Here is a 22,945-nt window from a genome sequence, read left to right as displayed (position 1 = left end):
CATCCAGATGTTCATCTGGTGTCAGCTGGCAAGAAGGGGGTGAAGGAGGGGCAAGAATGAAAGGGAGAGACATAGCCTGAACTCCCTCCCAATCCGACCGACAAGCACCGATCCACCGACCTCCTCGCCGTTTATCGAAGGCTAAAAGATCCAGCGAGAGGAGCTAGACCTCGAATATCAGCCGAAGGAGCTGGCGAAGTGGAGGTGGCTGTGTTGTAGAGAAGGGCGAGAAGAGGCGAAAAGGTCGAAGAGGGAGAGGCAGACCGACGGGATGAGAGAGTTCGTTGGTGGAACCTGAAGAGCGAGACGAGAAGAACCGATGAGCACCGAGCTATGCTTTCTGTGAGAGTAGACATGTCCGAAGAGCATGGAGGCATAGAGGAAGGGTTACTCACTGAAGGCAAGAACAGTAGAGAAAGGCGGCTGAAGAGAGGTCGAGATGGGAGGGGCGAGATCCGACGAAGAGACCTCTGATCTGCCTTTGATGAAGTCGCTGAATAATCTGCTACAAAATCGAGCGACGCAGATCAGTTACAAGAAGCTGGAAGGACGCGAGAAGGAACCGGGTCAAGACGCGCGCCAGAAAGATGGGCAGAGGAGAGGAAGAGAGAGAACTCACAAAGCGACCTCCCTTGCTTCATGGTCGTCGTTAGAAGACGGAAGACGTCTCAGGTTTCGACCAGAACAGTCGAATACGCCGAGCGATGCTTGTAAGCTGGAGATGTTGGGGAAAAGAGGTGATCAGCACAGCGAAACGAGGGAAAGAGGGAGGGGGAAGTGGGGACTCGAACGCTCAGCCCTTGGCGAGTTACGTCCTCCTTGTTGTGATTTCGGTTGAGATCCCAACCACAACAATCGAAGAGTGTTTTCGTGATGACCTTCTACATACGCAGAAGATCTTCGAATGGCGAGAAAGGAGGAGAAGACGGTGAGGAGAGAGAGGGAGGGGAGAGGGGACCGACTTTGCGCGTTTGCCTTCGTTCCTCGACGTTGTATCTTTGTGAGTAGACGCGCCAAAGGAGGTCATCGTTTGGTAGCATGTACGAGTCCCGAGATAGATGACAAAGCTTCTGTAAAGGAACGTTACGTAGAAAAGTACAGAGGTCAGAACGCAGAGGGAGGGGAGCGAGAGAGAACCGAGAAGAAGCTGACCTTTGTGCCTCTCCCATCTCAACCAGACTCGTCGAGATATGGATCTCAGACCGATCTCTGATATCCGAACAGGCGAGAAAGGTCAGTAAAGTGTTGACTGAAGAGAAGAAGAGGAAGATCTCGAGGCACGGTCGACTCCTCGTCGAGACAGGCGAAGAATAAATGAACTGACCTCTTGTCCCTCCTTCCACTCCAGCTAGTCGCCAAAACCAAACGAGACTGTTATCCTAGCAGCGTAAAGATCCGAGAAAAGGAACGCGGAGGTCAGGATTAGTTCCGGAACGAAGTGTCGACGCGTCGAAGGGCTAACGGACCTTGTACACCCTCCACTTCTTCAGGAAACCCTCCTTCAGCCGTTCGGAAACTGGCCAACGATACAAATGGCAGACGGAACGCGGTTGAGATGCCGATGTCAAGCCTTGTAAACTGTAGGAGTCCATTGAAGAGAAAAAAACGAGGTCAGCTTGTTCGACTGTTTCTTTGACCTCGTCTCGTCTCGCCTCCCATCCCCCTTTTCTCCTCTTCCCTCAGTACTTTGCACAGAACATCTCGCCTCACCCGTAGAGGAATAAAACTTCTACTCACTGATGCTCATTGTCGTCCCATAAGATCTCCAACAAACGTTCTCGTCGACATCCTCCCTCGGTCTTCTCCTCGCAAGCTGGTCTTCAAGTCCAGCGACCTTTGACCAGGTTGCGATGGCAGACTCGAGTCACTTTCTAGAGGAGCCTGGCCTGAGGTGAGTCCTTCAGTGCTGGAGCTAGCTGCTCGAGGGGAGAGATGAGAAAGTGAGGGAGCCAAGGGGAGGGAGGAGTGTTTCTGGTGAGCTTCGATTCGGGAGGACGAATGACGAGAAGAGCTGATCTTGTCTCCCCTTTTTGCCTTCCGTCAACAGATCTCGAAGCGAGGATGCATATGTAGAGGAGGATTGACATATTTGCTGGAGAAGAGACGAAGGGACTAACCCTGAGGGACGCATCCAAGAAGGGAGGAGAAGAGATTTTGGGTTTTGGGTGAGCTTCGACTTTTCCTTCCTCTCTCTTCGCGAAGGCCCGACTCAGCCGCTCGACATACGACACTAATTGACGGAAGCGGCAGTTGTAATAGGAGGGAAGGGGAGTAGGAGGAGATGGTGGGCGTTGAGGGGAACAAGGAGCGAGGAGGAGCAGATGGTGATGAGGTGGTCTTTCGGAGGGGAAGAGCGAGGACGAGCAGGGCCGACGACGTCCTCGTTGCGCTGTCACGGATCATCTTTCGTTCGAAGGCGGTTCAAGAGCTGAAACGATGAACACGGAAGCAGATTTACTGACTCAGCAACCTCTGCTTGAAAATTCTTCAGAAGAGACGTCGGTGAAAAGCGAAGACAAGGGGGGCGGCCTTTCAATCGAGAAACGCGACGGAAGAGGGTTCAAGACTTTCTAAGTCGTTTCTTTCTGGGAAGACCTTCGCTCAGCGACGTAGAAGTGACTTCTATATCTTCACAAGGCAAGAGCCCTTCTCAGTCCGTCAAGGAGAGCTTCCCAACTCGAGTTTCAGGACGAAGGGGAGCCCCTGGCTGAGACGCGTCGGTTTTCCTGCTCTCTCGCTGCGTGCGTTGCTCTGAAAATTTCCCGAAAGTCAGATTTAGATAGAAGAAGGTGCATAGATGCGTCTCGAATCGAAAGTTGGGTTCCGGGGAGTTGGAGGAGTCAAGAAAAGAGTCTCTGCGGCAACGACGACTTTCTCGTCCTCTTCCGCTTCTTCAAACTCTTCCTTCCCCCCTTCCCTTCCTTTCCTCCACACTCCCATCCCCCACAAAGGCAACAACTTGAGCTCTTCGACCACAGATCAACGTATACACTCCTCCTCCTCCTCCCTCTTCCTCCCTCTCTATACAACTCGGCCTCTCCAAGAAATCCAGTCGTTTCTCTACAGACTCGTCATCCCCAAACTTTCGCTCCCTTCCTCCCTCCTTCCTTTTCCTCTTGAACACTTCCTTCCCTCGTGAGTCCTCCTTTCGAGCTCAGAGTTTTCCAAGAGCGTCCTATGGACCGCTAGCGAGATGGCTAGAGGATGGTGGGAAGGAGGAAGGTACGGAGGCTGGATGGTTGAAAGAATCGGGTGTTGAAGAAGGGAAGGGAGGAGGGGAGAGGGCTGCTGGCGAGAAGTCATCCCCCTACCCTTTCCCTCCTTTACCCGGAAGGGTGGGGCCAAAAAAACATACCTTCATCTCTTCAGCCCATCTCTGATCATCCTCCTACACCTATACTTTCTCTACACCTCTCGATCCCTCTGTCGAATAAGCCGACAAAGAGGACGAGCGAGGTGGGAAGACCCCTTCCCCTCCCTCCTCTCCTCGCCATTCGACAACTTCCCCTTTCTCGTCCGCGTCTTCAAAAAAACTGACCTCTTCCTCTTGCTCCTCTTCTCTCCTCATCCAGACCTCCTCGAAGATCCGAATCGATAGAAGAAACCCACCAGCCAGCCTCGCTCGTTTATCCGTCATGTCCACGTTTTTCAACGATATGAACTACCCAACTCCCATCCCTGATCCCATCACGGGAAGGCTAGATCCTAACGATCCAGCAGTCAAAGCTCGTGAGTCTCATCTTTCCTATATCGGCTCTCCTTTTCGTTGGAGAAGTCTTTGTACGGGGAAGGGAAGAGGAAGGAAGAAGGGAAGGAGAGAGAGAGAGCTGACCTCTTGCGTCGTCGTCTCGTTTGGTCACTTTTTTCTAGTCACCGAAGCTGCCTTGAGTATGGACAAGAGCAAGATCCCTCGACCCTACAAGTGTCCTCTCTGCGACAGAGCCTTCTACCGTCTCGAACATCAGGTCAGTCTTTAGCTGCTCCCTCGGCGAATAGCAGGAGGGTGGGACGAGCCGCAGCGTCGCGTTGCTGACCTCTCTTCCCTCCTTCCTTCCCTTCCTTTCTCCTCCTACCTACCTCGCCTCTCCCCTCCCTACGCGTTGCTCCTTTACCTCTCACCAGACTCGACACATCCGAACTCACACTGGAGAGAAGCCTCACGCCTGCAACCACGCTGGATGCGACAAGAGGTTCTCGAGGAGCGACGAGTTGACGAGGCACATCCGAATTCATCAAGGTCCCAACGTCAAGGGGAAGAAGAACAAGAACAAGACTGGAGACGAGTCAGACGACGTGAGTCAGAGCTTTCTTCCTCCCTCTTTTCACGTTGGAACTCTTCTGCGACTGTTCTCTTGGGAGCTAAAGCTGATCGTCTTTCTTCTCGCTCCTTCGCTCCTCTCCCTCTCGAAGGATGACGAGAACGGTCGTGGTTCCTCCTCTCGACACAACAAATCTCACCCTACTCCCATCCCTCACCACAACAACCATCACAACAACAACAACAACCATCACGACGGCTCTCACCTCTTCCCTCCCTCTGGAGGAAGCGGATCCGACCCCATGAACGAGATGTCAGCTCTCGCGGCAGCAGCAGCGGACCAACTGTTCGAGCTCGAACGCTCAGAGTCCGTCAGGAGAGCCGAGTACGAGATGCGACACCGTCAGATCATCGGTCAAGGAGGAGTCGGAACCCAGTCGAACGGATCGTCCAACAACACCTCGAGAACTCACTCAGCTGGAACGAGCCCCGTCAACACTCCGGGGATGATGGGAGCGTCTTTCGGAGGATTCTCGAACGAGAGGGATCGATGGGGAGTCCCAGGAGCGTCTCAAGGGAACGGAGGAGACTTCCATCAGCCTGGTCAAGCCGTTCACCACGCCGTCGGAGCTGGCGAGCTCACCGACCTCACCTACCTCACTCCTCCCAACTGCCACCACCCCGAATGCCACAAGAGCTACCGAAAGCGTCTACGAGCAGCTCAGAAGGCTCTCATGATGCAGGCGTCGTCGAACGGTCTCATGGGAGGAGCCAACGGGAACGGAGGGTCGGGAGGTGGAGGAGGAGGCTCGAACGGAGGAGGAGGTGGAGGTGGAGGAGGAAACGGATTCTACTCGTCGCCGCTCGGAAACAACGGAGTTCAGCAGCAGATGCCCCAGTTCAACCCTCAGCAGCAGCAACTCCAGAACCTCCAGCAACAGGCTCGAAACGCCGCCGCGTCCCAGTTCGGAAACCACCGACCCAACTTCCCCTACGGCAGCGGAGTCACTTCAGCAGACGTCTCCCACCAGCCCTCTCCCTCTTCGTCGCACTCTTCCGAGGACGAGCAGGACGATCCCATGGGAACCCACCAGGTCGGAATCATGCCTCAGAACAACGGATACGAGTTCACTCCTTCGACCTCGCCCGTCCTCGGTCCTTTGAGGAACATGAGCATCTTTCCTCCCCTCAACATCAACGGAGGCTACGGAGGAACGGGACCTTCGAGCCAGGTGACGAGCCCGGCGAACTCGAGAGTTCATTCGAGAGCTAGCAGTCCGGTCGGAGGGATGTACGCCAACGGAGGAGGAATGGAGATCGATCCTAGGTTGGAGGGACACGGAGTTGGATCGAAGACGCACCACCAGCATCACCCGAAGCACAGGTGAGTTTTTCGTACTCTTCTGCCTCGGTACTTCGTCCTTGGTTTCGTTGAAACACTTCGACGACGAGAGTTCGAGCTTGAGCTGACCTCTTCCGTTCTTTCCTTCCCTCCCTTCCCTCTTCAGGTCGCATCCCTACCCCAACGCTCACCACAACAACTTCAACGGATCCCACTCCTCCCTCCAAACCGGCTCTCCTCAGCAATCGAACAACCTCTCCCAAGCCGCTCAGAACGCCTCTCGTCTCTCGGGTCGGATGTCTCCTCCTCAGGTCATCGGTCGAACCCTCTCCTCAGGATCCGTCGCCGCCAACTTCCAGCAGCAGATGCAGGCTCAGCAACAGGCGGCTCAGCTCCAGGCTCAGCAGCAGCAGATGCAGCAGCAGCAACTCGCTCTCGCTCACGCCCAGGCCCAGGCCAACGCTCAAGCTCAAGCTCAAGCCCAAGCCAACTCGAACAACAACAACAGCCGACAGTCGGTCGAGGACATCCTCAACGCTGCTTCCATCCCTCCTCCCCCCGAATCTCGACACCTCCCAGCTCCCAACGCTCCCTTCGCTGGATTCTCGACAGGAGGAGGATCCGGTTCCGCACCCGCGTCGCAGCAGAACTCGCCCGTTGGAAGTCGAGCGTCGTCGCCAGGACTCGGGTTCGGACAGTCGTCGAATCAGCAGCAGAACCATGGAGGACTCGCCAGCTCCGTTCGAGCCGCTTTCGCCATGGGAGGAAACGGAGGAGGATCAGGACAGTCGACGCCAGCTCTCGCTCCTTTCCACCAGTCGGAAGGAGACGTCAAGTTCAGCCTCCCTAGCTTGTCGAGAGGAGGAAGCCCCGTCGCTCAGACTGCTGGAGGGGACTCGTCGATGAACATCTAGATCCGTTCACTCCCTCGCCCGTCTCTCTCAAGCTCGGTCGTCGTACGGATTCGGACGCGTCGTCTTCCTCCCTCCCTTCCCTTCCCTTTCTCCCTCCTCTCCTCTCTCGTCAACCTTTCTTGGGCGTCTCAGCCAACCTTCACCTCTCTCTTCTACGTAGCTTAGTTTAGTTATTATCCCTTTTCCCCCTCCCCTTTACTTAGCTTTTGCTCGCAACCGACTGTTTCCATGTCCTCGTTCTTCCCTCCTTTTTGTTCCATCAGTAGAGTTCGTTTTCTTTCTTCCTTACGCCTATACCCCTTGTCCCAACCCTCTCCACTCCTCTGGCTTTGCTTTCCCCTTCCCTTAACCTTATGCTTCGCCTCTCTGTTCGTTAACAACAAAAAAGCCGACACCTTCGTTCGCCTCCTCCCCTCCCCTCCTCCTCTCCTTGCTCTTTCTCTTGCTTTCTTTTGCCTCAAAACAAAACCTCCATAGATGTACGACGTTTTTTTCTCCTCTCTCCGCCTTCTCCTTGCTATTTTGTTTCAATTTCTGGTCTCCGTTTCTGTTATGGCTTGCTTTCGATCTGCGACGCGTTCTCGAAAAGCCGTCTTTCGTTCCCGCGTCTGTGTTGCTTGCCTGAGATGGAACCCTCTCTCGTTCGCGGATGAGCTTGGGTGGAAGTGTGTCGATGAATCTTCTGTTGAGGATTCTCAGACGAGAAAAGGGGGAGAGGAGAGGGAGAGGGAACGAGGTGCGCTTCGACGGAGGCCTTCCTTCTCGAAAATGAGACCCTCAGAATCGAAGAGTCTGCCTTCGCATGACTTGGAAGCTACAGCAGGCTATCATTTGAACCCAAGGGCAAGCAAATCTGGCACTGCGAGAAAGAAAGAGAGATGACTCGACGCGTCGTTCTTCTTTCTCGTCCGAAACGCTCGTCATTTTTCGCTTTCTTTTCGGACTGCTCCCTTTGGCTTGTTATCACTTTCGCACCCGTTCAGCCTAACCGTCAGCACCGACTTGAGCGAGACGGCGCTCCGTCTCCTTACTCTCTCTCCCTTTGAATCTCACGTGTCTAATCAGTCCCCCGGGAAACAAAACGAGAACCGACGACTTCGAATCCACTCCCTCCTTCCCTCTCAACACCCATCAACCCCCAACCCCACCCCCCTCTTCTCTCCACAAACCACCATCTCATCTCAACCTCTACCATGACTACTAGTGATATCAAAGGAGTACAGGTTCTCGGTAAGTCTATAGAAGCAGCAGAAGCGTTCCCCCGGGCGAGCCCGACATCAGCTCACCCCCTCCTCCTCCTCCTCCTCCTCCTCTCCTCTTCGATTCTCTCTCTCCTCAGGCAAGGTCTCTTCCGCTCAATCTGAGATCCTCACGCCCGAAGCTCTCAAGTTCCTCGCTTCTCTGCATCGAACCTTTGACGGAAAGAGGAAGGAGGTGAGTCGTTCGCATCCTCTCTCGGGATCTCCTTCAAGCTGACCCGACCTCTTTCTTTTTCGACTATAGCTCCTCCTCGCTCGATTGACTCTTCAAGCTGAACTCGACAAGGGAGCTCAGCTGACCTTCCCTCCGGAGACCAAGCACGTTCGAGAGGATATCAGCTGGAGAGGAGCGGGAGTTGGACCTGGACTGGAGGATCGAAGGTCAGTTTGAAAACGACAGGGAGGAGAGATTGTGGTGAGCTCGAAGCAAACGGGGAAGGACAGAGAAGCTGATCCTTCTTCCCTCTTGGTTGATGTTCGTAGGGTCGAGATTACTGGACCTACGGATAGGAAGATGGTCATCAATGGTGAGTTCGACTCGACGGTTTCGTTGGGTGGAGGAGCGAAGAGGAGGAGAAAGGAGAGCTGACTTGTCGACCCTGCTTCCTTTCCGATGCTGCTTCTCTGCGACAGCTCTCAACTCTGGAGCTAAGACTGTGAGCTACTCGTCTCTGTTCCCTACTAGAACCTCATTCCAGCGATCTCAAAGCCTGATCACTTTCTCTCTCTTCTTTCGCAGTTCATGGCCGACTTCGAAGGTGCGTCGGCCAAGCTCCCTCGCTCTTCCTTCTTCCGCTCGACTTCGAACTGACGGACATCTCTCTCACTTCCGCCTTCTCAGACTCGAACGCTCCTACTTGGAACAACCTTCTCGACGGTCAGATCAACCTCAAAGACGCTGTCCGGTGAGCTCTTCTCGCTTCCCTCCCATCTCCCTCCCGACCTTTCCCTCTCCCTCGGCCTTCTCGTTTCTTCCTTCCTCACTCACCCGTCTGACTCGTTTTCTCCTTCTTCGCAGACAAACCATCTCGCTCGAGTCTGGAGGAAAATCTTACAAGCTCAACCCCGAGTCTGCGGTCCTCATCGTTCGGTGCGTCCGCTGACCGTTTTCCCGACTCTGCCCGAGCAACTTTGATCAATTTTGATCGAGATCGATCTTCGAGACTGATTTTGTGGGGTTTTGGTTTCTGCTACAGACCTCGAGGATGGCATCTCAACGAGCCTCGAGTGCTCATCGACGGTACCGCCATGTCGGGATCCATCTTCGACTTCGCTCTCTTCTTCCTTCACAACGCCCACGAGCTCGTCAAGCGAGGACGAGGACCTTACTTCTACCTTCCCAAGATGGAGCACTACCTCGAGGCTAGGTGAGTACTTGCTCTATCTTTTGACGAGCCTTGGGAAGAGGAGACGAGCGGAGCTGACTCGACGCGTCTCTCCTTCGCCCTTTCCTTTCCTTAACTCAGGCTCTGGAACGACGTCTTCAACTTCGCCGAGGCTTACATCAAGCTCGCTCCTGGAACCATTCGAGCTACTGTTGTGAGTATCACGACTTCTTTCGAGCTGATTTCTTCCCGTTTGATTTCGCCGTCTCGTCGCTGACTCTTCTTCCCTCTTTCCTCGACTTTGTTACTCTTTCCCAGTTGATCGAGACCCTCCCCGCCGCCTTCCAGATGGAGGAGATCATCTACGAGCTTCGAGATCACTCTTCGGGTCTCAACTGTGGACGGTACGTTTCACGTTTTCGTCCACGATCTTGGCTTCGACGCGTCTGACCCTCTCCTCTTCCCTCTCTCGCTCGATGTTCTTGCTATATGAAGATGGGACTACGTGAGTCAATCATTTCTCCTATAAAATACGTTCGAGACTCTACTGACCTTCTAACGTTCGTCGCGGCTCCTCCAGATCTTCTCCTACATCAAAAAGACTCGAATGCACAAGAAGAACGTCCTTCCCGATCGATCCGAGGTCACCATGACCGTTCCCTTCATGGACTCCTACGTCAGGCTTCTCATCCAGACCTGCCACAAGAGGAAGGTCGCTGCTATGGGAGGAAGTGAGTCTGCCTTTCATTTTCTACGCGCCTCGTTCTCGATCTTCATCGTCGATTCGAGCTGACCTTTGTTCCCTTTCTTCCATCAACCAGTGTCGGCTCAGATCCCTATCAAGAACGATCCTACCGCCAACGACGCTGTTACCGCTAAGGTCAGAGCTGACAAGGTCCGAGAGGTCACCGCTGGGCACGATGGAACGTGAGCTTCTCATCTCCCTCTCTTTTCCCTCCCCTTTCGAACGAAGCTGATCAGTTCCTGCCCCTCTATTCCCCTCTATAGATGGGTTGCTCACCCTGGACTCGTCAAGATCGCTATGGACGTCTTCAACGAGCACATGCTCGGTCCCAACCAGGTTCGCACCCGTCTCCTTCCGTTTTCTTTTCATCTTCCCCTTCGACCTTTCGCTGACTTTCTTCGTACCCTCTCGCTCATTTTCTCATTTTTCAGTACCACATCCGACGAGAGGATGTCAACATCAAGCCTTCCGATCTTGTTTCGAGCCACGTCCCTGGAAAGATCACCAAGCAGGGAGTCGTCGACAACGCTTCTGCGTGAGTCGCCTTCTTCTTCTTCCTTCCTTCTTCCTTCTTGCGAGCTCGAAACTGACGTGCTTCGTTCGTGCTTCTTCAGTGCCCTCGCCTACTGTGCCAACTGGATCTCTGGAAACGGTTGCGTTCCCATCAACTACTTGATGGTTCGTCCCGTCTTTCTTCCTCGTTTCGTTTCCCTTTCCTCTCATTGAAGCTCCTCGCTGACGTCCGCCCCTCTTCCCATCTTTTCTTCTCTTAGGAGGATGCTGCTACCGCCGAGATCGCTCGAACGCAACTCTGGCAGTGGGCTCACCACGGAGCTAAGCTCGTTCGTTCTTTCTTCCTCCTCTCGTCTCCTCACTTTTCTCTCCTTTTCGAAGGGCCCCTTTTCTTGCTACGAGTCTCTGATACCTACCTTTCCCCTCGCTTTGCTCAAACAGGACGACCACACCCTCATCACCGTCCCCTTCCTCACCAACATCCTCAACGAGGAAGCCAAGAAGGTCGCCGCTTCCGCTCCTGGCCTCGCCGTCGGAAATATCGAGATCGCCAAGATGTACATGATCCAGCAGATTGGAGCTAAGGTCCCCAGCGACTTCTTGACTTCGTGAGTCCTTTGCGATCTCTGCCGTCGGGACGAGAGGAGGAAAACAACGAACTGATCACCTCCTCTTTTGCTTCGCCTCCTTGATCGATTTTCAGGGATCTGATGCACTACCTCGATCCTGGACTCGTCAGGCCTGCTTCTCTCTAAGCAGCGTCGAAGGAAGGAGAGTTCTCGTTTCGTTTCGAGCCTTTGACGGACGCGTCGTGTGGTTCTTGATTTCTCCTTTTTGCTTTTGTTCCTTTTGACGACCCTTCTCTCGTCTCCTTGATTGTATGCTACGCTTCTCACGTCAACGTTTCTTGGAACTTTTTAGTCGAATCTATATCGGTTACCTAACCCTGAGCTGCGGTGAAACGAAAGGAGAGCGAGAGGTCGGGTCGTTGCGAGCTCACCTCGTCCTCAACGTCCTCCTCTCCTCCTATTCTTCTTGCTCAAGATGTCGATGTGCGTCTCTCTACTTCTCATTATATTCATCCTTATGCTAAACTTACTCTGAATCTCGTTCTCTCTGCCAGGAACGTCACCCTCCCCTTCACGTCTCCCTTCCTCCGCTGGAGTCCCTTCTCGGACGGAAATGCTACTCAAGGGTGGAACGCGACAGGGAACGGCTTCGGAAACAGATCTCCACTAGGAGAAGTTCAGGATGCTTTCAGGTGGACGAGAGGCGTAGGGAGTAAGGTTGAGTTGAGCTTTAACGGTCAGTTCTCTCAGAAGGAAGGAAAGGGTCGAGCTCATCAATCAATCCAAGCTGAACCTCCTTCCCTCCCTTCTGCTTCGTTTCCACTAGGAAGTGCTGCTTATGTTCGTCCCAGCAGTTCATATCTCATCCAATGAGAACATATCTGACCTACTTCTGTCGCTCGCAGATCTACGGCTCTGTAGCTTCCTCTTCAACGACGTACACCGTCTCCCTCGACTCAACGACCTCCTCCCCTGAACCCGCCGGCTCTCTACTCGCCTCCTTCGACAGCTTAGACTCGGGGACTCCTCATACGCTTAGCTTGGAAGTCACTGGAGCTGGTACTGCTGAAGACGATTGGGCCGGGATCGGACAGGTCATTCGTGAGCTCCCTCCCTTCCTTCGACGTTTGAGCTCGAGCTCACACCTCCTCCCTTTTCTTGATCTGCCTCAGTGACGGTACCCGTAGGAAGTGGGCAGTCGAATCTGACCTACGACGATGCGGATACAAACTACTTTGTCTACGGTGGGACTTGGGGAGTTGGGGCTGCTGCTTCTCAGGTGAGCTCACGAGGAAGGAAGGGAGGAAAGGAAAGGAGAGGAGAACGTCGAGCTGATTCTTTCTCGATTCGGTTTTCGTCAGGGGACCTACCTTCAAACAACAACCTACACCCAGCAGAAGTCAGCTACTGCTACCGTTACCTTCACTGGATCTGCTGTGTACCTCTACGGATCCATCCAGCCCGACCACGGTCTTTACACCATCTCTGTCGACGGTGAGGACTCGGGAGCGACTTACAACGGGTCCTCGAAAGCTGGGTTCGTGCAGCAGCTGCTGTTCTTCGGGTCTGGGTACGAGAGTGAAGAGGAGCATACGTTGGTGATCACGGACTCGGATGGGACGAAGCTGGATGTCGATTACGTGGTGGTGTTGGGAGCGACGAGGTGAGTTCGAGGCACGATGTTTCTCTTCGCTCACCAGAAGACTCGCGCTGAGTTCTGTGTCTCACTTTTTCTACTGGAACCTAGCTCCGAACGAGTGAAGAGAATTGCTGGTATTTCGGTAGGAGCCGCGTCGGCTGCGATCATTGTCGGATGTGAGTTCAGCTCTCCTCTCCATCTCCTCTTTCCTTTTTCGGCCCCTTCTCGACGCAAAGCTGACCGATTTTATCATGTTCGATAACTCACAGCCATCGTCTTCTGGATCTGGCGAACAGAACGGAACGGGAGGAGGAAACTGAACGACTACGTGAGTCGCGTCTCCCTTCTCTCTCCTTTTGTCTTTCCGCTCCCCTTCTCTTCCACGACACGCCATACTGACCTCGATTTCCTTCTCTATCTCTATCTTTTACATAGGTCCGCACCTTCGTGGAGAAGAGCGAAACTTACTGAGGAGCGCCGGCACGTCTTATTTTTTCTTCCTTTTTGAGCTCGAACAAACGATGGACTCTTTTGCTTTTCTTTCTCTCGCTCGTTTTCGGTTGATGCCTTTTTAACGCCCTCATCTCCTCACCTTACCCTAGATGCACATCTTCTAGCTAGCTTTTTATCTCGATCGATCTTCGGACGCTGTCATGGACTTTCCTTTCGGCCTCTCCTCGCTCGCTCCTTTCGTCCTTGTCCTCTCGAATCGCCAGCAAGATGTACGAGAAGAAAGAAGAGGGGTGGACAAACCTATTCATCACAACATAACGAACGAGCTAAAGGGAGCAGAGAAGGAGAAAACAAAAGCAGAGAAAGAACGATGCAAAAACGAAACGGGAGACGAAGGTCCAAAAAGCTAACGAACATGTCTACTTCCTCTTCCCTCCGAACCGCCTCGCGTACGGCCTCACAGGTCTATCGGGAGCAACGTTCGTCTTCCCATCCCACGATTCGAGCAGCTCCCAGTCGTCCTTGGCCGTTCGAGGTCGTCCCTGCAAACGAAAAACAAAACAAACGAAATCAGCGACGCGTCGAGAGAAAGGAGAGAAACGAGACTCACCAAATCAGGCACCGGAACCCCCAACTTCTTGAACGTCTTCAGCCTATCCGATGCCGAGATCCTCTGCTGAGCGGGCGACTCCACTCCTCCCATCTCGGTATCCTCGAGCCATCCAGGTCCCAATCCCGAGAGATCGATCCGAACGGGCGACGAGAACGACACGTCCGGTAGCGAGTCGAGATCCTCGGCGGCGAAGCCTCGAGCGAGGGAAGGGGGGAGGGTAGGTGGGTTGGAGGAGTAGGAAGGAGTAGCGTTGTCGTCCTGGTCGTCCTCCTCGGGTGGCGCGTTTCGAAGCTTGTACTTCGCCTTGTAAGCCGTCGGATCGATCTCCATCTCTCCCTCCAGAACCGTAGGTTCCCACTCCAGTTCCGCCTCGTCCAACTCCTCCCTGACCACCTCCTTAGGTCTCCACCCTCCCTCTGCCGTCCACTCCGCGTCGTCCCCAACCTTCTTCCTCTTCTTCTTGATCAACGACCCCACTCCTCCCGCCTCCGCCACAATCTTATCCACCGCCTTCTTCCTCTCTGCCGAAGCATCGTACCCGTAAATCTGATCCCCAATCCCCCATCCTTCCGACGAGTTCCATCCTCGAGTCTGGATCTCCTTCCTCCTCTCGAGCTGCATCTCCCGCTGCCACTCCATCCCAGGTCGATCAGGTATGGCGACTCCGAGGGAGGTCATGAGCTGATGGACGTCCTCGTACTCGAGTCGGGAGAGTCCTGCAAGTCCCGAGACTTGTCCGTTGTGAACTGTGATCTTGTTCTTCTTGTGGGCGGGAGCGAGACGACGGATACCTCGAAGTTTGGGGACGGAGGATTTGGGAGCGTGAGGGACGAGGTCCCCCCATTTGGAGTGCTTCATGTCGTACCAGACTTGCTTGCCAAGGGAGCGAGGGTAGGTTCGTCGTTGAATGGATCCTGAGGAAGAGGAAAGGAGAGAGAAAGATCAGCGAAACGGAAAAGAAGACGACGCGTCGAACGAGAGAAAGAACGAACCGTCGGACGTGCACAAATCCGCCGTGATGAGATCCGATCCAACGATAGGAGGGTAGATCATCCTTCCCCACTCGGACGACTCGAGTCTCAGCTTCTCCGCATCGTGAGGGGGGAGCTCAACAGCGACCTTCTCGACGTCGTCCAGATTCGGGGACGAGTACGTTCCATCCTCTCCTTGAACGACTTGAGAGGCCAGCTTCTCCGCTTCCTTCTCCATCAACTCCCGAGCCACCTCTCCCAGCCTCCCCTCTCCTCGATCCTCAGGTAGGACGACTGGCCGATCTCCTCGTCGAATGATGATGTACGACATCTTGAGCTCGGTCGTCCCTTGCTTGGTGTTCTTCGTCAGACGAGAGAAGTTGGGTTGTTCGAGACGTTGAGCGAAGTGGCACATGTCGGGGGTGGAGGTGAGGGGGCATTCGAGGTCGTGAGGACACTGGCAATCGATCGAGGAAAGAGAGAAGGATCAGCAAAGGCTCTCGTCGCGTCGAAGACGAAGAAGAACAACGACTCACGGGAGCAACAACGTAACATCCAGCCGCCCTCTCAGGGTTCTTCGAAATCCAATTCCCATCTCCCTTCCGTCTCACAGCCGTCTCCTCCACCTCAGGCTCAGGCTCCGGTTCAGGAACGAAGTCGACCTCCACGAACTCGATTCCATGCGACGTGAACCTCTCCTTCCCGTCGGGTCCAGGCTTCTCGAGTCGATCCTCCTCCTTCCCGAGCGATTCCATCAGACCGTCCGCGAGCCTGGGCGACTTCGATCCTCGATCCTTTCGATGCTTCCGTCCTCTCGTCACGACGGGTTCCTCGACGACGGGTGCTGGTGGCGGGGGAGGAGGAGGGGTTTTGGTCGAGATGGAGGCCTTCTCCTCTCGTCCGAGCTGGAGAAGGAACTCTCGGGCTTCGGCGACACAGTCGAAGGAGTCCTTGAAGGTTTGTTCGGCGATGACCTGGATTGAGGAAGGAGAGAGAAAATCAGCTAAAGGAAAGAGAGACGAGACGAGGACGAGGACGAACCATGAACTCTGCTTCGGAGTTCCACATGGCTCTGATGACTCTCCGACGATCCTGAGCTGTTCGCATGGTCGAGAGATGGAAGGCGCAGATGGCTATCGACTTCTTGGTGCGAATCGGCTGTGAGGAAGGAAGCAATGGTCAGTGAAGCCCAAAAGAGGAACGGGACGAGAAAGGAAAGAGAGAGAGACGAGACTCACGAACGGCTTGGACGCCTGGAAGCTGACAAAACTTCGGTAGTAGAGATTGGCCCAGTCGTTGACAGGTCCGGGAGTTCCAGCTGTAAGTGGGCGAAGATATTTTGAGTCAGCTTTTCGAACAAGAGAAGGAGAAGAAGGACGTTAGAACGGACGTGTGAGAAGAAGCTGAGCGAGTTCGGAAACGATCTTGTTGGGTTCGATCTGGACGTAGGTGTTCATCTTCGTCGGCGGGGAAGGGAAAGTAGCGATTGATGCCCTGTCAAAACGAACGATCTGGAGTCAAAACCAGTCTACAAAGAACGAGTAGAGGCTAGAACTCACCAAGCTCCCGCACCGTACCCAGCCGCGAAGTCCAAGAACTGGAACCCTCCCCTCTCCTCCTCCTTCTTCCAGCCCATCTTCTCGTGCAGCTCCTTCATGATGTTCCTCATGATGGCGTACTGAGCTGGCATGACTCCAGTTGCGTGAGCGAAGACGAGTTCCTTGTTGGTCTGCCCTGGCATGAGCAAGAGAGGTTGAGCTTCGAGGTCGAGCGTCTTTCCGAGGACGAGACGAGGTTTCCGCTTGATGGGCGCTGGACGAAGATCTTTGGATTTGGGTTTTTGGGGGGCGGGGAGGTAGGAGACAGCAGGTCGGTTCAGGAAGAGTTTGTAGGCTGCTCGGGTGAGTTTGGCGTCTTGGTCTGAGGGAGGAGAGGAGAGAAGGAAGGAAGAAGCGAGGTGAGCTTTCGACTTTTTTGAGAAGCGACAACGACGCTGCTTCGAAGGAAAGAGGAAAAACTTCTAGGTCAAACTCACTTCCATACAGCCTCTCCATTTTGTTCTCGAGTTCACTCGGCAGCGAGATCGTCGGCATCATCTTTGTTCCAACCACAGCAGCAGGACTCCTTCGTTCAGCTCGACGATCCACCACTTCCTCGTACTTGTCGTAGGCGAGAACAGCCTGATCGTCCCTCGTTCCTCCTACGAGTCCATGCGGTATAGATTGAGCGTGGCGACGTCCGATAAGGAGGGAGGAGGGTGAGAGGAACGAGGTCGAGGGGAGGGAAGGGAGGAAGGATGCGGAGGGTCGACTGGAGGAGGAGGAGGAGCGAAGAGAGGAGCGAGACGACCGAGCTAGGGATAGCATGTTGAAGAGAGGAAGAAGGCGTGTATACCAGTAGGGTGCCCACCAGCGAGTAGATCTCCGAAGCCGAGAGAAGGAAAGGGGAGGGAGAGCGTCTAGGTCGTGGGTGGAGGGAAGGAGGAAAGTCGAGCTCACGAAATTCACAAGGAAGAGGCTGACTTTCTCTCCTCTTCTGAATGGCTCGTTTTCCAGAGCAGTCGCTTGACTCTCTGGGATCCATCGCAGCGGGGGGGACTTCTTTCTCCGAGCGGCGACAAGCCTCGTGCAAAAAAATGGGGCATGATAGAGATTCCCTTGCCCAAACCAGGACGACGCTCCCTCCCTTCCTCCTTCTCCCCTCTACTCCCTCTTCATCTTCACCACAGCCTTCATTCCCCAAGGACGAGGAGCATGTCCGATATCCAGCTTGTTGGACCACTTCATTCGAATTCCGTTCTGGACTGCCAGACCGTGTCTGCGAGAAAGCGGAAAAGGAAAGGTCAGCTTCTCGAGTTCTCGTTCGTCCGGTTCACTTCTCGCTCGCGCTCGAAGAAGCGTCCATGAAGTCGAGAGCATCATCTCGTGGGATAGATGAGAGAGACGCAGAGAAGTGAAATCTGAGAACTGACCTTCTGTACTTCTTGGGCTTCTTCGGGATCGTCTTGAACTGTCGAGGATCCCAACCTTGACGGTACTTCTCCACGCACCAAAGGAGGTACCTGAGAGGAAGAGAGCGAAGAGAAGAAGAAGGTTAGCAGTGCAAAGTGATCTTCGAATCAAGAGTCTCGAGCCAGCGATCGTAGCAGCCCGAAACGGCTGAGGTTCGAGAACGGGTCGAAGCTGACCTCCCTCCCTCCCTCCCTTCCCTTCCTTCCTTTGTTCCTCAGTCTCTCAGCAGCCTCCCTCGCAGCTCGAGAAGTCCCCACGCCCTCCAACACGACCTCGATGTTCCCAGACCGATCTCACAGCATCGAACTCAAGCTCCTCGATAAAGAAGAAGAGAAAAGAAGCTCGGACTCACTTCCTCTCCTTGATCTCCAAAGCGGCGTGCTTCCCCCAATCCCTCCCCTTGTACTGGAACAGCTGCTCCCACGTGAGCTCTGGTATCTTGGCCTTGACCTTGGGTCCCAGTCCTCGTCCGATGGCGTTGAAAAAAGCGTCCGGGTCGACGATGGGAACTGAGAGAGGACGGGAGGTGAAGGAAGGGAAGGAGGACGAGGTAGGAAAGAAGAAGAAAGCTCGTTAGTACATCGGATTGCAAAAGATGAAGACTTGCAGAGATCGTGGTACAGTGTCTGAAAAAGCTGTTCTCGTGAGACATAGACTCGGACTAAGGAGTTGAGGAGCTAGGGAAAGAGATCGGGAAGGGAAGGAGAGCTCACCTTTCGGTTCAGGAACCTCCCTGGGGATGTACTCCCCTAGCACCTTTTGAGGAAGCTGAGACAAGATGTCATCCGAGATAACCTTCCATTGCGAATGAGGGAACTTGGAATCCACAGGCAGGATGTCCATTCGTTGAATCCAAGGGGACTTCTTCCCTGGAGGAGGAGCTTCGTCCGAGTAGGAGCGTCGAGAGCACGAGGAGGAGGAGGAGGAGGGAAGGGAAAGGAGGGAAGGGTGGGTGAAAAGAGTGGCTGGTGAAGGTGTAGTCCGACGAGCAAAGAGGCGAGGCAGGAGAGACATGGCTCTTGAGCGGTTGATGGGGTTGAGGACGGGAAAGGAGGCGAGGGAGGAGAGGGAAGGAGCAGGTCTCTTTTCGAAGTTGACCTCAAACCACGATGAGCTCCCTTCCTCCTACCTTCCCTTCTTCGATTCCCTGTGTCTGTGGATCGAGTCTAAGCTGAACTTCTCGCTACGTTTCTCGCATGAGAATCAGGGCTTATAATCATGGGCTGATTGAAACCAGGCGAGGTTCCTTGCGATCTCTCTCTCGCCGCCTCGTTCCTCAGTTGTCTCGTCCGCTTTTCTGCTCCAAGGCGATGAAGGAACGATTGCTTACCTCTTTTTCTTAGTGCGACCTCAACTTCGTCCACAACTCGGTCTCCCCAAACGTGCGACTGTCTCTCACCTTTCTTCCTCTGCGGCGGTAACACCTGCTCGTCGAACGTCTGCCCCTCGCATGGACTCGCAACGGCAAGAGGAGCGCGATTCCCTCGACAACGAGAGCGATGCACTCGACGGGGAACCACCTTCTGCCTTGTCCAAGGATCCGAGATGGGCATGGCTTCGGGAGGAAGGTGATGTGGGAGTGTCTTTCGACGGATTCGGGTCTTGAGTTGTCTTCGCATCATTCGTTCGACCTTCTCAATCTTGTTCTCTCTTTCTGTTTGAGATTTCTCGACTTTCGATTCGATCTCTAAACCCTCTATCTTCGATCTATGGCTCGCTAATCTCATTGCCCCGAGAGCTTACTCGAAAACACTCCAAAAGCAAAAGCGGTCGGATCGAATCGACGCGTTGAAGTCGACGTCCGTCCTTCCCTCACAGCAAGTTCTATCCCTCCCATCCCCCTCCTTTCGATTCGAGATTAAGAATCCCTGGTATTTGAACTCATTGTCTGAGAGAAGTGACTATCTTTCCTCCCTGGCCTCGTGGTGAAATTCGTCGTGACCAGGTCGCATCTTTGTCTCTCCTCCCTCTTCGTCTCATTATCAGTACTCGTAGAACCTTCTAGCTCTAGCCCTTCCCTCTCGTCCACGACTTGAGCCCTGCACCGACGAATCAAAGAGAGAGAAGGGAAGAGGTCAGCGAGGGTCGAGGTCGGCGAGACGGGTTTCGAAAACTCACATTCGTCGGTTGCCCTCGAGCTGAGAGGACGAGTCAAGCAAGAAACACGAAGGCGGTCAGCGAAATCTGAGTCGTTCGATGAATATCGGCTCACCATCAAGATCTCCACCTCTTCTGGTCTGCGCTCTCGCAAGATCATCAACCCAAAGCTTCCCTCGCAACGACGCGCGTTCTTGAGCGTCTATTCTCCGGCAAAACGCCAAAGGACCAAACTCTTGGTCAGCATCTATTCTCCATTCTCTTCCAAGTGTACGACAAGTGAACAAACTCACGTTGTCTCCTCCTCGCCTCCCTCGCATCCAACCTCATTCTTTCGACCTCGGCTCTCCTCAACGCTCCCTTCTCTCTCACCTCCCTGTTTCTCGTCAAGAACCCAAAGAACATATCTCCTTGTCCCGTGTGAGGAATAGGCATACGTTTCTCGGCGGGTCGAAGCGGGAATCGTCGAGGTGGGCGAGTCGGAGCAGGAGTTGAAGGACGGGAAGGGAGGGGGGTGGGCGGGAGGGATCGATCCCGCTGCGAGAAGAAGGGAGTGTCAGTTCCATGCTGAGAAGAGGTGATAATAAAGATACGGTGGGAGAGACTCACTCTGCCAAAGAACGACTTGGTTCGATCAGGAAGTCGAGAAGAGAGGCGTTTCATCCTTGAAGGCTGTTGAAACGAGGAAGACGACGCGTCAGGTTTTGCTCTCTTTTCTGGAGGGAGACCACACTCACTCTCGGGGTATCGACAGCCTGCTGAGAATTGGGATAGATGGGTGCCATGGCTGGGACTTCGACAGGTCGGGGACGAGATCTTGCTCGAGCTAGACTCGTGAGACGAGCGAATCTACTGGGCTGATCAAGTCGAAACAAGCAGAGGACTCAGCGGACCGACTCTCATGGAGATGAAAAAGAGAACCTACCTGCTCAGGCAACCTCATCCGATCATCGAACTGAACGTGCTGAGAAGGAGCAGGAAGTTGAGGAGGAGGTGGGAGAGGAGAGGTCTTGAAGTTGAGTCGTCGGATGCGTTGGAACATCGGGACGCGATCTCTTGAGACCTACACACAATCATCGAAAGAGCAAGACGTCAGAAGAACGCTCTACCTCCGAGGATGAGTCGACCTCTAGGAAGGAAAAGAGCATGCTCACCTCCTGTTCGAACACCTCCCTTCCCTCCCCTCCCGGCGCCGCCCTGTCCTCGACAGCAGCAGCTCGTCTGAAGTTCATACTGCTCCTCAACCGAGTAAGAGCTGGGAAACGATTTGCTCCTATCTTTACCTAGTCCAAAGAAGGGAACAAGAAGAAGTCTCATCAGTCGGCGAGGCTCAAAGATGAAACGTCTCGATGCTCACCTCTTCCGCTCGTCGTTTGTCTTCCCTCTCCATCTCTACGCCGTCGTCTACGAGTCCTCGGCTTCGGCGAAAGGAGCGTGGCCAGCGAGTTTTGTCCGTCATGGTTGGTGGTGGTTGATGAGAAGAAGAAGGAGGTGGAGTAAAGAAGGAGGTGAGAAGAAAGGGAAAAGAGACCGAGCGAGGGTAGATGTTGACGAGGGGGAGATGAGCGAGAGCTTCGAGATAAATGAAGACGTCGAGTATATGAAGATAGGTTCTGAGCTCCAAACGTCTCCCTTAAAGGCCTCAAGATCGAGGTGAGCTCGTCAAATCCTCTCGCTCGCTCGTTCATTCCCTCTGATCGACGCGTCGCACCCAGCTCTCCGACTCGAACGCAGTTCCAAAGAACGAACGATAGATAAAAACCAACATGACCAAGATAAACCGTATCTCACAGATCTACCCCTCCAGCCTCTTCCTTTCTATCTTCTCTACTTCGCAGGATCCTCCTGAGGAACCCGTCCGTACGCTCCAGCACGCTCTTTGGGTCGAGGTTCGACTTTGTCCTTCTTCGAATCCAAGCTGTACGTTGGTCGCCCGACTCCGACGAACCACATGACACTATAGAGGAAAGACGAGAGCGGAATAGACAGACCAGTCAGCGAGCGAGAGACGTAGCAGGGTCGAGGCGACGGGAGGGAAACTTTGAGCTCACCGAACGACGAAGAAGATGAACGTGAACCCGACGTTTCCCCAGAGCAACGAGGTCCATTTGGAGAAAGGGTGGGTGAGGACGTCGGTAGGGACGGAGGAGAGGGTTGACCAAATGTGAGTGATCTGTCAATGGACGTTTGAAGGTGAGGAAAGAGAGGAAGAGAGGGAGGAAGGAGTGGGTCGAGGTCAGCTTCGACTCTTTGGGCTGCAAAAGGAAGGAGGAGGTTGAGACGTACGTCCCCAAGGATGAGACAGAGGAAGAAGGTCATGAGAATGTTCTCGTGTACGACCGGTTGAGAGTGTAGGTTTGAAGTGAGGGTTGGAAGAAGGGTGAAGGAGAAGAGGGCCAGGAGGAGGAAGCCTGGGAGGGAGGGGAGGAGAGGGACGAAGGTCAGCTTTGAGGGTTTGACTTCGTTTGAGCTCCTATCGCTGCTACTGCAGCTTTAAAAGAAGCCCAGTCAAGCTCCCCTGCTTCGACAGAGAAGCTAGGATGTATGTATCCTCCCTCGTTGAGCTCGATCCAACGTGATCTCCTCCTTCCCTCTCCCTCCTTCTCGTCCGGTCTCTCGCTCTTGAACTCACAGTTTCCCAACGCCCTCGTCACCAGCAAACCTCTCGCTCCTCCACCTCTCTCTCCAAGCAGGACTACATCCTGGAAGCTCATCGACTCGTCAAAGTACTTGACTGGGAAGAGGATGGCGAAGATGGCGCCAATGAGGGTGAAGCTGGGCTCAACGACGCTGAAGAAGTAGAAGTACAAAGCAGGCCTGGAAGAAGCACGAGAGAGTCAGTTCAAAACTCAGAGCAGAGAGCCGAAGGTGAAGATGCCTACAGAGGTGTCGTGCGATTGAAAGGGCGCATTTTGAGGGAAAGAGAGGGAAGGAGTTGGGAGGAGGAAGGGACGAGAGTGGACGAAGCTATGTAGTCTATCTCAGACTAGCCAATTTAAGGGTCTGAGCGATCATGAAAACTCGCTCTCAGGATTTGGATGCTTTTTACCTGAGCTGGGGCGAGTAGTATCTTCGAGGATCTGATCCGTTCAAAATTGCCATCTGCTCGCAAGCCGCTCGTTCTGAGCTCCTTTCTCCTCCCTCTGCCCTAATGTTTTGAGGGCGTTTTTTTGGAGACTCGTAATAGAACGTGAGCTACTTTCTCTACACTTCGGGAGACTTTGAGAACGCCAACG

General features: G+C 54.1%; 8 protein-coding genes across 8 annotated transcripts; 3 read left to right on the top strand and 5 right to left on the bottom strand.

Annotated features, from left to right (window-relative positions):
• Positions 1-1,680: 1,680 nt before the first annotated feature.
• On the bottom strand, positions 1,681-2,526 carry BDY24DRAFT_373760 (uncharacterized protein). Its single transcript, XM_076638320.1, has one exon. The coding sequence runs from the start codon at positions 2,401-2,403 to the stop codon at positions 2,113-2,115; it is 291 nt and encodes a 96-aa protein (XP_076501164.1). The 5' UTR covers positions 2,404-2,526; the 3' UTR covers positions 1,681-2,112.
• Positions 2,527-3,890: 1,364 nt separating this feature from the next.
• BDY24DRAFT_335389 (C2H2-type zinc finger protein) lies at positions 3,891-4,257 on the top strand (the record flags this gene model as incomplete). Its single annotated transcript, XM_076637192.1, has 2 exons — positions 3,891-3,965; positions 4,123-4,257. Coding segments are annotated over 2 exons (210 nt in total), but the record flags the coding sequence as incomplete, so codon positions are not given.
• A 3,180-nt stretch (positions 4,258-7,437) lies between these two features.
• BDY24DRAFT_373743 (malate synthase) lies at positions 7,438-11,362 on the top strand. Its single transcript, XM_076638319.1, has 20 exons — positions 7,438-7,744; positions 7,854-7,948; positions 8,018-8,154; positions 8,257-8,300; positions 8,407-8,429; positions 8,513-8,531; positions 8,615-8,678; positions 8,792-8,863; positions 8,970-9,140; positions 9,240-9,312; positions 9,417-9,502; positions 9,594-9,603; positions 9,679-9,829; positions 9,920-10,025; positions 10,107-10,179; positions 10,275-10,378; positions 10,458-10,521; positions 10,617-10,685; positions 10,798-10,964; positions 11,060-11,362. Exons 1-20 carry the CDS (start codon positions 7,708-7,710, stop codon positions 11,109-11,111), a joined length of 1,617 nt encoding a protein of 538 aa, XP_076501162.1. The 5' UTR covers positions 7,438-7,707; the 3' UTR covers positions 11,112-11,362.
• A 1-nt stretch (position 11,363) lies between these two features.
• Positions 11,364-13,274, top strand: BDY24DRAFT_373741 (uncharacterized protein). The gene is made up of 9 exons (XM_076638318.1): positions 11,364-11,408; positions 11,480-11,661; positions 11,752-11,765; positions 11,831-12,026; positions 12,098-12,204; positions 12,287-12,588; positions 12,673-12,740; positions 12,834-12,892; positions 13,000-13,274. Exons 1-9 carry the CDS (start codon positions 11,401-11,403, stop codon positions 13,033-13,035), a joined length of 972 nt encoding a protein of 323 aa, XP_076501161.1. The 5' UTR covers positions 11,364-11,400; the 3' UTR covers positions 13,036-13,274.
• RSM22 (tRNA methyltransferase RSM22) lies at positions 12,995-17,213 on the bottom strand. The gene is made up of 9 exons (XM_076644989.1): positions 16,637-17,213; positions 16,161-16,521; positions 15,992-16,095; positions 15,840-15,919; positions 15,643-15,759; positions 15,138-15,575; positions 14,623-15,058; positions 13,628-14,544; positions 12,995-13,559 (listed from the first exon to the last, which is right to left on the bottom strand). Exons 1-9 carry the CDS (start codon positions 16,965-16,967, stop codon positions 13,437-13,439), a joined length of 2,907 nt encoding a protein of 968 aa, XP_076501160.1. The 5' UTR covers positions 16,968-17,213; the 3' UTR covers positions 12,995-13,436.
• Position 17,214: 1 nt separating this feature from the next.
• Positions 17,215-18,868, bottom strand: BDY24DRAFT_6754 (uncharacterized protein). The gene is made up of 4 exons (XM_076645057.1): positions 18,234-18,868; positions 17,965-18,121; positions 17,573-17,662; positions 17,215-17,418 (listed from the first exon to the last, which is right to left on the bottom strand). The coding sequence occupies exons 1-4, from the start codon at positions 18,624-18,626 to the stop codon at positions 17,384-17,386; spliced, it is 675 nt and encodes a 224-aa protein (XP_076501159.1). The 5' UTR covers positions 18,627-18,868; the 3' UTR covers positions 17,215-17,383.
• Positions 18,869-19,946: 1,078 nt separating this feature from the next.
• On the bottom strand, positions 19,947-20,774 carry BDY24DRAFT_373707 (uncharacterized protein; the record flags this gene model as incomplete). Its single annotated transcript, XM_076638317.1, has 4 exons — positions 20,635-20,774; positions 20,447-20,566; positions 20,319-20,381; positions 19,947-20,246 (listed from the first exon to the last, which is right to left on the bottom strand). The coding sequence occupies exons 1-4, from the start codon at positions 20,749-20,751 to the stop codon at positions 19,950-19,952; spliced, it is 597 nt and encodes a 198-aa protein (XP_076501158.1). The 5' UTR covers positions 20,752-20,774.
• A 578-nt stretch (positions 20,775-21,352) lies between these two features.
• Positions 21,353-22,709, bottom strand: BDY24DRAFT_7390 (uncharacterized protein). Its single transcript, XM_076645095.1, has 5 exons — positions 22,592-22,709; positions 22,342-22,526; positions 21,996-22,120; positions 21,761-21,882; positions 21,353-21,666 (listed from the first exon to the last, which is right to left on the bottom strand). Exons 1-5 carry the CDS (start codon positions 22,618-22,620, stop codon positions 21,537-21,539), a joined length of 591 nt encoding a protein of 196 aa, XP_076501157.1. The 5' UTR covers positions 22,621-22,709; the 3' UTR covers positions 21,353-21,536.
• Positions 22,710-22,945: the final 236 nt, after the last annotated feature.

This window comes from Mrakia frigida, assembly GCF_051309035.1.
Source record: "Mrakia frigida strain ATCC 22029 unplaced genomic scaffold BDY24scaffold_1, whole genome shotgun sequence".
Taxonomy (NCBI): Eukaryota; Fungi; Basidiomycota; class Tremellomycetes; order Cystofilobasidiales; family Mrakiaceae; genus Mrakia; species Mrakia frigida.
Note: the sequence above shows the minus strand (reverse complement) of the source record. Positions and strands in the feature narration are given on the sequence as shown.